General features: G+C 38.5%; 1 protein-coding gene across 1 annotated transcript in view; it reads left to right on the top strand.

The window, feature by feature from the left end:
- Positions 1-13,219, top strand: part of GOLPH3 (golgi phosphoprotein 3) — a 45,601-nt gene extending 32,382 nt beyond the window's left edge. Inside the window, exons 3-4 of the mRNA XM_040262282.1 lie at positions 116-230; positions 11,328-13,219. Of these exons, the coding sequence (XP_040118216.1) occupies positions 116-230; positions 11,328-11,752 (540 nt within the window). The 3' untranslated portion in view covers positions 11,753-13,219. The remainder of the gene's footprint in view (positions 1-115; positions 231-11,327) is intronic.
- The last annotated feature ends 841 nt before the right edge of the window (positions 13,220-14,060 follow it).

The raw sequence follows: 14,060 nt of genomic DNA, 5'->3' as shown, positions 1-14,060 counted from the left end.
CTTTGATAACTGCATGAACACTCGGAACTTTAAGCATGGTGAAATGTTTACATAATTTTTTTTTTAATCTAAAGAGATCAAATAGATCATGTGATTCTTACTGATTACGTTGTAGGTGATTTGTAAGTCAGATGCTCCAACAGGAGATGTTCTTCTTGATGAAGCTCTGAAGCACGTTAAGGAGACTCAGCCTCCAGAAACGGTCCAGAACTGGATTGAATTACTTAGCGGTAAGCTTCTGTGTATAAGCTGAAAACTGAATTCTTGGAAAGATTTTTGTAAAAATTTAAAATCTTTTTGAAAGGAACTTGGACAATATAGCCACAAATTTGTTTAGTGGTAGACAAATCCCATGGACGGAGGAGCCTGGTAGGCTACAGTCCATAGGGTCGCTAATAGTCGAACACGACTGAGCAACTTCACTTTCACTTTTCACTTCCATGCATTGGAGAAGGAAATGGCAACCCACTCCAGTGTTCTTGCCTGGAGAATCCCAGGGACAGAGGAGCCTGTTGGGCTGCCGTCTGTGGGCTCACACAGAGTCGGACATGACTGACGCGACTTAGCAGCAGCAGCAGCAGACAAACTTGAGAGCGAATTAGTCACTAAATGAGGAAAACTGTGGTTTTAAAAATTTTATCACCTTTAATGAGACAGCAGGTGTGACTGAGATTATGTATACTTCCTTAGAGCTCCTGTCATTCTTGGTCAAATTATTTCATGCTACCTTATTCTGGATAGGCTAGGTTAAGCTGTGGAAACAAACAACCCTAAAACCTCAGTGGCTTAAAACAGAAGCTCATTTCTCACTCATGCTGTAAATCAGTCACAGACCACTTGTTCTCATTTTGGCAGCCAGGCAGATGGAGCTGCCACCATCTGGAGTATTGTCAGTCACTAGTGTAGAGAGAAGAAAAGTATCAGGATCACCTGGGCTCTTAAATTTCTGCTCAGAAAAGATGTGTGATTCAGGCTGCATTGGCCAGAGCAAGTCACATGGCCTCCCCTAACTTTAAGGAGACAGGAAGTACAGCCATATGAAGGAACAGCTACCTGTTGATAGCACTGATGACTACATTTACTTTAAAGTTGCTTGTTTATTTGTCTAACTTACTAGATAGTGAACTCCTTGAGTATAGGACGTGAGTTATCTTGCTCTTCCTCTCTACTATTATATAAAACATAGTTTCTATATATATTTATGCTCATTTCATGTCCAAATATATTACTATTTAGAGTACCTTTCAAAAACATTTGGAGGTTATCAGAGATTAGTAATTAACATAATGTTATTTTTCTCACTTATCAATGGAATTTCTACAGTAATAGTTGTATTTCGAAGATGTTCTTGTATCAGTAAAAGATTGAGTTTTGCATGTTTTTTGAAACATAAATACACATATTCCAAACCTAGCTAATAGAGCAATAAATGAGTACTTTACACTTCTGGCAAAGTTCATTCTTCCTTTTTGGTAAAGAACATAAATTTTCGCAAGGTTGTCTTGGTAATTTTGAGAGGTTATTTTGGCCCACACTCTGGTAGATCTGTTGATAAATTTTCTTTTTACCTCATTGAGTAAGAGAAACTTTAATGTGACCCTTCTTCCTTCTTTGTGCTTGTGATGTTGGTGTTGTGTTCAATTCCAATTTTTTAATTGTAGGAAATCTTAAATTAAAATTACTTTACCCATTTGATGAAAGTTTGTTAAAACTAGGTGTTTACTCAGCACTACCAGGACTGTGTCACAGTGCTCAGAACACTGTCAGTCCTCTTTGCGTGAGCCTTCCACCTGTTTGGCAAACCGTAGCCATTGACAGAGGCTCAGTGAGGGTATGAATATTAACTCTACATGTTAAAAATCAGCAAATGTGATTTTTTAGATGAAAATAGAAGTGTTAATAACTTCTAACTGTACCCTGACAGATTATTTCTGCATTCTCTGGAGATCACTGGCCTAAGCGGTCTTTGTGTCCTGCTTGTATTGTACTGCCATTGCTGGCCCATTACTATGTATGGTGTGCAAATTAGAATTTGTAATTAGATTCTCAACTGACCAAAAAGAGCGTTTCTTAAAGTTGTCATTAGCTTTTTTGGGAAGTAAGAGTGCTAAAGTTCTTTTTATGGTATATAGTGGGTCTTGCCTTAAATCAGTGTTTTTGATATCCACTTTGGTGCAGCTTAACCCTGTGAAGGTGTTTCCAGACGCTCCCCCCATCAGCGAGCTCTTCATCTTACACTGTATGTGCTAACATCACATGGGGATGTGGTGTAATAGTATATCTTAGACCACCAGGTTTCCTTGTCATGCGCACATGCTGTTCAGGGAGCATGACTTACAAAGAGTTGACTCTTACCATTTAAGGTGACTATATACTTCTTAAACTTCACATGTGAAGTTTTATGCATGTAGCTTATCCAGTACTCAATTTATATGATAATTGAACATGGTTTTCAACTTGAGCTGGTATACACTGTTCTTATCTGATTAAGGAGTGAAAGGAGGGCACAAGTCTATAACTTTTTCTCAAAAGTAGTAAATATAATTATGACGTTATGAAACAGTGCCCATTTAAGTTAGGAACTGGTGTAAACCAGAAGGCTAATCCTTAGAAAGTGCCTTTAAAAATTGTTTTTAAACAGCATCCTGTGAAGTTTAGTATGGCTGTTAATGCTAAAATCCTATTACCTGTAGTACTTTGGTTGCATGTTCCTGATGTACAGTAAGAATGATTAGTAATTTTAGCATAAAAGAAAGGAACCTGGAGTGGGAGAAAGAGGGAAAAAGCACATTTCTTTTAAACTAAGAACATACCTTCTTCCCACCTAGTTAAAGTACTGATAGTGATTGCTGATTTTTTAAAATAAAAAATTGTATCCAACCTAACAACATTTTAACCATTTTTAAGTGTTCAGTTCTGTGGGTTAGCTTGTTGATGTAAAACTTTTTAGTAGCTTCAAGATAAGAAGTGGTATCAAACACCAGTTATTGCAGCAGTACTGACGTAAGTACTATAAAACATAAAATGAAGTGCTACTATACTAAGTCTTAAAATCCATTTGGGCAACAATTGTATATTTCTAATTACAGATTAGAGTTTAATGGTATGATGTTCTTTAAATGCATTCAGTTCAGTTCAGTCACCCAGTCATGTCCTGCTCTTTGCGACCCAGCGAACTGCAGCACACCAGGCCTCCCTGTCTATCACCAACTCCCGGAGTTTACTCAGACTCATGTCCATTAGGTCAGTGATGCCATCCAACCATCTTATCCTCTGTTGTCCCCTTGTCCTCCTGCTCTCAATCTTGCCCAGCATCAGGGTCTTTTCAGATGAGTCAGCTCTTCGCATCAGGTGGTGAAAGTATTGGAGTTTAAGCTTCAACATCAGTCCTTCCAATGAACACTCAGGACTGATCTCCTTTAGGATGGACTGGTTGGATCTCCTTGCAGTCCAAGGGACTCTCAAGAGTCTTTTCCAACACCACAGTTCAAAAGCATCAATTCTTCGGCACTCAGCTTTCTTTATAGTCCAACTCTCACATCCATACATGACTACTGGAAAAACCATAGCCTTGACTAGACGGACCTTTGTTGGCAAAGTAATGTCTCTGCTTTTTAATATGCTGTCTAGGTTGGTCATAACTTTACTTCCAAGGAGTAAGCATCTTTTAATTTCATGGCTGCAATCACTATCTGCAGTGATTTTGGAGCCCCCCAAAATAAAGTCTGACATTGTTTCCATTGTTTCCCCATCTGTTTGCCATGAAGTGACGGGACCAGATGCCATGATCTTAGTTTTTTTAATGTTGAGCTTTAAGCCAACTTTTTCACTCTCCTCTTTCACTTTCATCAAGAGACTTAGTTCTTCGCTTTCTGCCATAAGTGCATTACCCCAGAGAAAATAAATCATTGGGAGCTTTAGTAGCTGGAGAAAGTGGGACTTGGTTTGGGCCTTTGAAGGGCAAAAATGAGACAGAAGAAAGTGTTCCTGTTCAGAAGGATAAGAAGAGGGCCTGGTAAAAATTGGTGGGCCTGTCCTTACACAGCTAAGTCTGTTCTTATTTCTGGGTTTTCAAAACCATGTATTGTACTGTATTGTTGAGTGATACATATGCATAGGGAGTGAGATTGTATGTAAAGAAAAAAGAATGATTAACCTATGTTGGTCTGATGGTTTACCTCTGAGATGGAAAAGATACAAGAAAAGCATGTAAAGTCCTGATGTATAATAGGAATGACTTGTAATTTCAGCATAAAGAAAGGAGTCTGGAGTAAAGCTTTCTTCTTTACCTTGGGTGGGAGGCTGAATATCCAGTAATTCATCTTACTATTGTTTGTGGTGTGCATACTGTTGTTGTTCATTCATTCAGTTGTGTCTGAGTCTTTGAATCCCCATGAACTGTAGCACACCAGGCTTTCCTGTCCTTCACTATCTCCTGGAGTTTGCTCAAACTCATGTGCATTGATTCAGTGATGCCATCCAACCATCTCATCCTCTGTTGTCCCCTTCTCCTCCTGCCCTCAATCTTTCCTGGCATCAGGGTCTTTTCAAATGAAATGGCTTTTCGCATCAGGTGGCCAAAGTATTGGAGCTTCAGCATCAGTCCTTCCAATGAATATTCAGGACTGATTTCCTTTAGGATTGACTGGTTTGATCTCCTAGCAGTCCAAGGGACTCCTCAAGAGTCTTCCCCAGCACCACAGTTCAAAATCATCAATTCTTCGGTGCTCAGCGGTGTATACATGTATGCCTGTTAAAACTACCAATTTTCAGATATTACTTATATATCTTGTTAATAAAAAAATTATTGTATATATTGGAGGCAAAGACTAAAAAGTTTATTTAAAGGCTATCATTTTGAGAATAGTTTGTTTGCTTTCTGAAGTCTTAAACATGTAATTGATCAGTTTGGTCACAAGATGTCACTGGAGTGCCAAATTTATGAACACAGCTGCTTTTTTTGATAATATGATGTCAAGGAAGATGGAAGTTTTTTATAGTGAAATTATTTAGATGCCTGCCAGTGTGTCTTTTTCACTGAAGTAATTGTTGGGCAGTGGGATATAAGTAACGTTAAGAACTGTGTAAACTTCTCAGTTTCCTTCTTTAAAAAAATGAGCTATAAATGTATACATTTAAAATATGCTTATATAATTTAATTAAAGTTTTCACATAGTAAATAATTTAGGGTGAATGACAATACAGATCATAGTAACATCTTTTAATCTAGAATTTTGAATAGTATTCATTCATTGGGGGTTTGTTGCAGTGTATTTAAAAGACGTTGAACATCTGCTTAAAATGAAGCAGCTAAATCTTTAGTAGATAGTGGAGGTTAAACCTTTGGGCTTCCCTGGTGGCTCAGACTGTAAAGAATCCACTTGCAATGCGGGAGACCTGGCTTCAATCCCAGAGTTGGGAAGATCTTCTAGGAGGAGGGCATGGCAACCCACTCCAGTATTCTTGCTTGGAGAATTCCCACGGACAGAGGAGCCTGGCGGGCCACAGCCCGTGGGGGTCACACGACTGAGCACACACAGTGCACTAAACCTCTGCTATATCTTCTCTTCACTATCCAGCTCGCCTCCTCTCATGCCAGTTTATACTGTTGTCTTGAATATGCTAATGTCAGAGGTAACTTCATTCTCTGTATTTAGCTTCATTTAGTTATTTGAAAATAAAAGGCAGAATTGTAAATCAACTAAAACAAAAATTAAAAAATAAAGTTGAACAAAAGGCCCAGTAGAATAAAAGATAGCAATGTCAGGGTGCCAAGACACTTTGACCACTCAGTTATTTTATTGTACCTCTTTTGGAGTACTCAAAGTAGTGTTAAACAACATTTACATGTTACCTATACTCGTTCAGCTTTCTGCTTATGGAATTTCATTTAAAAAATATATCTGAGGAGATCTGAATAACATTTTTGTTGGAGTGAAAACACAAGATTTGCCCTTTTCTAGGGAATTCCTTCAAAAGATGATGTCTGAGTCCTTTTTTTTTTTTGGTCACTTCCTCTGAGGCAGAAATGATTGCTGGTGAGAAGGTCCAGTCATAAATGGAACACATTATTTTAGGTTCTTCTCTTTTTTAGTAGCAACACTAAACTAAGCTAACATATTTTAGATTTGAGAAATCTGTCACATGAACTTTGTAAGCACTACTTGTTCTGTTGGTTGCAGTGTAAGAGTTAATTGTGGATATGATGTGGATAAACTTTTTTAGCATGACTTCTGTACCATAGACAGTATGTTATAAACAGTTAATACCCATTTATTTCCAAAGAGAGGGAAAAAGTCACTGTATACTAGCATTGGAGGGATTCTTTTTTTTTAGGTCAGCAAAGAAAAAATCTGTTGAGTTTCTCAGAATAATCTTAAAAATCTCCCCCATCCCCCATTATTTGAGAATAGATGGCCAAGATGTTATCTGAGACCTCGACTACCCTCCTGATAGACTAGTGAGTTGCCAGGGAATAGTACTTCTTTGATAACCAACAGATTATTATTATAAGTATAGTTAATTAACCTTAGATTTGAACTATAATTTTTTATGGGCTTTTGTAAATTTGGCTGTTATTATTTTATGTTTCTTAAATTTCCAAAAGTCATGTAAGAATGTCAGAAAACACAGCCTAGCCAATTCTTGTCTAGTGTCTTAGGCTGCCTGCCACCTGCCAGTGACATTAGGAAAAAAAATGAAACACAGACTCTGATGAAAGGTAGAGCAGGCAAGCATTTACTGGGGAGATAGTGGGTTGGTACAACAGTGGGAAAAATGAACACCATGACTAGCCTTGCAAAGTTGTGTGCCCTTTAACATCAAACTCAGGTAATTTCTTATTCTTTGGGCTCTTGGTTCATATTGTTTTTTTTGGCCTTATTTACATCTTATTCTAGCCAGTACTATTATATTATGAATCTTTTTCCCTTCACTTGATTTAAAATTTCTAGAGTTAGAAGTATGTCTTACTAATACTGCATTCTCAGGACCTCGTATGATTTTTTTAGATCATTATTAATAGGATAAATTCTTGCTGCCAAAATGCTGATTCTTGCACACGGGTAAATAATAGCTAACGTTTATTGAGAACGTACCTTGTACCAGTCTCTATTCTAAGAACTCGATATATCTTTAACTTAATCTTCATAATAACCCTTATGAGCTGGAAAGAGTTGTTTTTGTTGCTTTACATAGTGGATACAGAGAAATAGAGTTTTGCCCAGGGTTGCACAGTGAGGAAATGACCAAATTGGAATTTAGATCCAAGTAGTCTGGCTCCAGAACTTGCTCTTACACCCTTTTTACTGTGCTATAGTGCTTCCTCAAGTTGCTGTTCATGGTTTCTCTCTTTTGTTTTTGTTAATGATTTTTTAACATTAAATGTAGGTGTGGGCTAATTTAATACCAAAAACTGAAAACAAGTAGAATTTCATTTATTACTGAGTTATATTTTTCTTTTGTACTGTTAAGTTTTAAAATCGAATAAGGCCTCAGATATATTTCAGCTCTTTTCATTTTTTGAAGTTATCAAGAAAATTGAATGCAGTGATTATTTTATTTTATTTTTGTGGAAGCTGATTTGCCATGGTTTTTTATTTGAAAAGTTTGTTTTCTCTCTGTATGCATTTTTCTTTGTGGCCAAGCTTTGAGATTCCAGTTTCCCAATCAGAGATTGAATCTGCATCCCTTGCAGTGGAAATATGGAGTTTTAACCACCACCAGGGAACTAACTCCCTGGTTTACTGTTTCTATTGATTCCCCCCCACCCCTTAGTTTTGGGTCACAAAATGCTTCTTTACAAGACTAGTAATTTTTATTAGATGCTGGACACTGTGACTGCCATGTTGTTGTGTGCTGAATTTTGTTTGTCTTTAAAGACGGTTGAAATTTGTTTTGCTAGCCAGTTACTTGTGGACCAGTTTGTTGTAAGCTTTGTTAGGCTGGGTCTGGAACAGCCTTTACTGAAGGCCTAGTTTAGCCGTAATACGAAGATGTGATCCTTTTGGAATTCTTTCTAAATGTCCTGGTGTTCAGTGAGACCTTCCCACTTAAGCCAGTTGGGACTCAGATTTTTCCTAGCCCTCTGTGAACTCTTGGTATTGTTCACCCTACAGCTTTATGGTAGTGCCCCTGGCCCCCCCGACCCCCCCACCTTATTTTTACCCTTTGTGGACTTTGTCATCTTAACCCATGTGCCACCTTTTTTCATCACACCTAAGTGAAAATACCATATGGATTTCCAGAGCTCTTACTTTGCATAGTCCTCTCTTTCCTAGGACTGCCTTGCATATTGCAGTTGCCTTAGCTTCCTCCAACTCAGATCTCTGCCTTTTTAACAGTGTTACTCCTTTGCTCTGCTTGAGATCTTCTGCCCTACTGCCTGAGATGTCCCTTTAGGTGATAGGCTTGGGCAGTAGTAGGCTCAGTTAGGTTTCTCTCAAAAGGTAAAAAGGTAAGTCCAAGACTGATTACTTAGTCATAGCTCCATATTCTTTAGTGTTAAGTATGGCAAAATGACTTTGAACACTAGTATGGAGCTTTCTGTGACGATGGAAATGTTCTCTTTCTGTGCTGTCCATTCAGTAGCCTCTTGCCCCACTTGGCTATTGAGTACTTGAAGCTGGCTAATAGCACTTGAAAGTGGCTAGGGCAGATGAGGAACAGTTGTTTTCCCTCCTTATTTATTTGGCTGTATGGCTTGCAGGATATTAGCTCTCCAATCAGGGATCAAACCTGGGCCCCCTGCAGTGGAAGCATGGAGTCCTAACCTTTGGACCACAAGGGAATTCTGAATTTTTAAATTAATTTAAATATAATAGCTGTGTATACTGGGGTGGCCCAAAGATTCATTCCTTTTTTTCCTCTAAGCTGGCTCTAGTAGCTCTTAGTTGCCTTTAACTTCATTTGAAACAGTTTTGTTAGATTGTATTATGACAGCTGTCATATCAGTGAACACTTAAAAAAAACTTATCAAAATTGAATTTTTGTCTAGCCATTTTAATAGTGAAGATGAAAGAAAGCAACATTTTTGGCATGTTATGTTTTATTATTTCAAGAAAGGGTAAAAACTGAAATGCAAAGAAAAAGGTTTGTGCAGTGTTTGGAGAAGATGCTAGATTGAAAAAGGTTTGTGCAGTGTTTGGAGAAGATGCTGAGACTGAACGTGTCAGAAGTGGTTTGCAAAGTTCCATCCTAGAAATTTCTGCTGGGCGATGCTCCACAGTCAGGTGGCCAGTTGAAGCTGATAGAGATCAAATCAAGACATCAATTGAGAACAGTCAGTGTTATTCCACATGGGACATAGCCAACATACCCAGAGTATCCAAATCAAGTGTTAAAAATAATTTGTACCTGCTTGGTTATGTTAATTGTTTTGATGTTTGGGTTCCACATAAGTTAAGTGAAAAAAACTTCTTGACTGTTTCCTTGCATGCAATTCTCTACTGAAATGTAAGGAAAACATTCTGCTTTTAAAATAAATTGTCGTGGGTCATGAGAAGTAGATGTGGTACAGTAATGTGAAACAGAAGATCAAGGGCAAGTGACATGAACTACCACTAGCCACACCAAGGCTGGTCTCCAAAGAAAGTGATGATGTATGTATGGTGGAGTTGGAAGGGAGGTCTCTGTTTTGAGCTCCTTCTGGAAAACCAAAGGATTCATTCCAACAAGTACTGTTCCCAGTTAGACCAGTAACTGAAAGCAGCACCCGACGAAAAGCACCTGGAATTAGTCAACAGAAAACGTGTAATCTTCCATCAGGATAACAGCATGTTTCTTTGATGACCAGCCAGAAACTGTCACAGTTTGGCCGGCAAGTTCTGACTTGTCCGCCTTATTCCCCAGACAGTGCACCTTCAGATTTCCATTTATTTCGGTCTTTACAGAATTCTTTTAACGGAAAAAATTTCATTTCCTTGGAAGACTGTAAGAGGGACCTGGAACAGTTCTTTGCTCTAAAAGATAAATTTGGAAAGATGCAATTATGATGTTGCCTGAAAAATGGCAGACGGTAGTGGAACAAAATGGTGAATATGTTGTTCAGTAAAGTTCTTAGTAAAAATGAAAATGTGAAAAACGTGTCCTTTATTTTCACTTAAACCAAAGGAACTTTTTGGGCAACCCAGTAGTTAATGACTGCTGTAGTAGACAGTAATACAGTGTTTTTTCTCAATATTACAAAATTTCAGTCTTACAGCTTTTGTATATAATAGTAAGTGCCTATGGTTGATCTCTACCGTGTCCCAATTTAGAAGCTTACTATAGTAATTTTTTCAAATTACCCAAATAGTTAAATGTTCATTGGAGATTCATTTGAAAAATACAGAAAATACAAGAAAGAAAATTTGTCACATATAATCCCAAAGATAATTAAGATTATTTTATTGTATTTCCTTCTAGTCTTCTATAAAGAAAAAAATTGTTTTAGTGAAAAATATTTGATTTTTAGTGTTTCTGACTTGAAAGGGAATGTGCATAGATAGCAAGATTGAAATGATAAAAATGATTTGTCCATCTTGTAATTAGTTTCATATTATTTGTCATCAAAGAATAACATTTTCCTAACAAGCTTTCATCGGAGAAGGCAATGGTACCCCCCCGCCCCACTTCAGTATTCTTGCCTGGAAAATCCCATGGATGGAGGAGCCTGGTAGGCTGCAGTCCAGGGGGTCACTGAGAGTCAGACACGACTGATCGACTTTACTTTCACTTTTCAGTTTCATGCATTGGAGACGGAAATGGCAACCCACTCCAGTGTTCTTGCCTGGAGAATCCCAGGGACAGGGCAGCCTGGTGGGCTGCCATCTATGGGGACGCACAGAGTCGGACACGACTGAAGCGACTTAGCAGCAGCAGCAACAAGCTTTCATAGCTTTATAGGCCAGGTATATGTAGCAGCTTCAGGAATGACATATTCATCAGGAAACTTTTTAACTCTTTTCTCTCTTTGTTGCAGATTGGTGTTTAATAGGAAAGAAAGTTCATAGTTTGCTATTGGCTGCTTTTTGACAATAGCTAGAGAGAAGGCAAACATAATTTAATATCTGGCTTATTTCCACATTAGGGGAACTGGTTAGGAGACTGCTTTCAGTTCGGTCTTTTGAGTAACTGTTTTGCCTGAAAATCATTTGCCAGGTGCTTAGAAACCAAAGGCCTTGGCCCTCAAGGGGTTCACGGTTTAGTTAGCAAGAAAACAACTGGATTTTCTTCTGTTTCTCTGGAGGAAAAAATGTCAGATGTTACTGTGCATTTTAATAATACAGAATTTAATAAAATTAGCAGCTAATACTTATCCTTTCTAACTTCTGGAATCTTTTGTTTAGGTGAGACATGGAATCCATTAAAATTGCATTATCAGTTAAGAAACGTGCGGGAACGATTAGCTAAAAACCTGGTGGAAAAGGGCGTACTGACAACGGAGAAACAGAACTTCCTCCTCTTTGACATGACGACGCACCCCCTCACCAACAACAGCATCAAGCAGCGCCTCATCAAGAAGGTGCAGGAAGCCGTTCTCGACAAGTGGGTGAACGACCCTCACCGCATGGACAAGCGCCTGCTGGCCCTCCTCTACCTGGCCCACGCCTCGGACGTCCTGGAGAACGCGTTCGCGCCCCTGCTGGACGAGCAGTATGACGTAGCCACCAAGCGAGTGCGGCAGCTCCTGGACTTGGACCCTGAGGTGGAGTGTCTGAAGGCCGGGACCAACGAGGTGCTGTGGGCAGTGGTGGCCGCCTTCACCAAGTGACCCTGCCCCGAACCATGCGTCCCCCTGCTCTCGCGGGAACCAGTCGTTTTTCTTCTATGGACTTCTGGGTTTCTGCAGTTTGTACTTCCACACTGTAATTGGCTTTTGTTTCCTGAAATGGTGGGTGGCTTATTCTTTTGTGTATGTATGCAGGGTTCTGCTGGTACGAGAGGCCTTCCTCTTTCTGTTTTGAAAAAAGTTTGACTGCCATATTGGCATTCCATTCCTTGTTGCCATCCTCACTGTTCCCCGTGGCGGGTTTCTGGTGTGCTTTGACTTTCAAAGTAGCACCGGTCTCCTTGCCTGCACATCTTTTGGATTACCTCAGGCTGAGTTTTTCCCGTATGTGCGTGTCCATCTAATGTTCTGTCTGCAATTCAGACAGAAGTCACAAAATGGCCTTTAACTCACCAAAGGTAAATATCTGTATCTATTGGGACATTTTATACATAGACCTCAGTTGAGATGTATACTTAGCAAATTATTTTTAAATTGAAATACACAGTAAATAATATAAAGTGCCCCTTGATTTTGCCTCCCATGTAAATCTATTGTATTATTACACTTGTTATAATTTTAAAGGTCCAGTTGTCTCACACAGCCAGTTTGGGATGAGCTGCATTCCAGTTATGCTGTATATAGTTTGAAGTATATATAAATTGTTCCTTCTTCTGGCCACCCCTGCCCATCTTAGTATTTTGCAGGATTTAATTGGTTGTACACCTGGTGCCCCTTACTTGCTACAGTCATTATAATTTGGTGGCAAAATAGACCTGTCATCATTAAGGAGAGAAAAGATGTATGGCTCAGTTGGTCCCAACATTTTTTGAGCTGTGCCATTCATGGTACTCTTTGCCTGTGTATCTCCTTTTTGGATTTTTTTTTTTTTTTTGGTCTTATTTTTATCATTTCTATAGAGAAGAAGCTTGTGACCAGTACTAATCTCGAGTACAGTTTTATCTTTTTCTGTCCACAGGTAAATTAATGTCTGCTCTTCAATATCTACTCACACTTTCTTGGGGGAAAACAATCAAATGTCAGTACTAGCAGATGTTGCATGTAAATCGTTAGCAAGTAATGACCACAACTCAGATGATTAAGAATTTTGTAACAGAAAGCTCTGCTGTGTTTTAATTTTTATATATAATTATGATAATTAGCACATTCTAAGACTATAAACCTTTGCTTTTCAAAGTTTATTTTTACTATTTCTTTATCACTGTTTATTGGATCACCATTGGTTTCATAATGTAAATAGTATATATTGAACAAATTAAATGTTAAATTTTTTATTACCATAGTTCATGTTACTAGTGGGGCTTTCAGGTGTTTAGAGACTTTTTTGGTTAACCTTCAATGCAAAAGTACTAGATGGTGTATAACTCTAGACTTGAGTTTTAAGGGATTCCCTAATATGTATACTATCTTTTTATCTGAAGTAATAAATAAACTATGATCTTGAAAGTGCCTGAATCAGAGCAAGCATGTTATTTGTATTTTTGTATTCTGATTTTAGTGGTCTTAGTGTTCTTTCTGATGAAGTTTTACTTAGCCTTAGTGTAGTGTGGCAGTATTTCTCATTTGTTCAGATAGTAAATATTGATATTTTAGGCTTTGTGAGCTATATACAGTGTTGCAGCTACTCAACTCTGTTTGAGTGAAAGTTTCTGTTGACAGTACAGATAAAGGGTGAGGCTGTAGTCCAGTAAAACTTCATTTACAAAAATAGGCAGCTGGCCATGAGCAATGGTTTACCAGTCCCTATTTTAATTCACGAAAAAAGTCAGATTTTTCTGTCCATTAAAATAACCTCTTTTACCTCCAAATGATATTATTGGTGGTGATTAAGTATAGAAAGTATTTATTGTTTATTCCCATAAAATGGAAACTTACACCATGTCCTGGAATTTCTTTTTAGGTGAACATTTACTGCTTTTCTCCTGAAAAGATTTTAGAAGTGAGGTACTGGATGTTTCTGAGGTATTCTTGACTTCCACAGCAGCATCTGTATTCTCAAGCAAGGAGGAAAGGGCCTCACCCGTACTTCCATCAGTGTTTGTTTCAGAGCAAAGTGCCCCTCAGCTCTACCTGTGTGTGACCACAACTTCAGTATTTGTGTCTCCAGAGGAGAGGGTGTCATCTAGAACTCAGTTCTTCTACAGAAGGCTGCTGCTTCCACCTCTCTGTAAGCAGGATCGGTGCAATTCAAGGGATGACGTTCTGTGTGGAAGGTGCAGTATGTCCACAGGTTTACGCCACTTGTTAAAAAGCCTTCAGATCCAAGAATCAGGCAGAGAGTTTTAATATA

This window comes from Oryx dammah, unplaced genomic scaffold (genome assembly GCF_014754425.2).
Source record: "Oryx dammah isolate SB20612 unplaced genomic scaffold, SCBI_Odam_1.1 HiC_scaffold_20, whole genome shotgun sequence".
Classification (NCBI taxonomy): Eukaryota; Metazoa; Chordata; class Mammalia; order Artiodactyla; family Bovidae; genus Oryx; species Oryx dammah.
The sequence above is the reverse complement of the archived record's forward strand: the minus strand, read 5'-3'. Positions and strand labels throughout refer to the sequence as shown.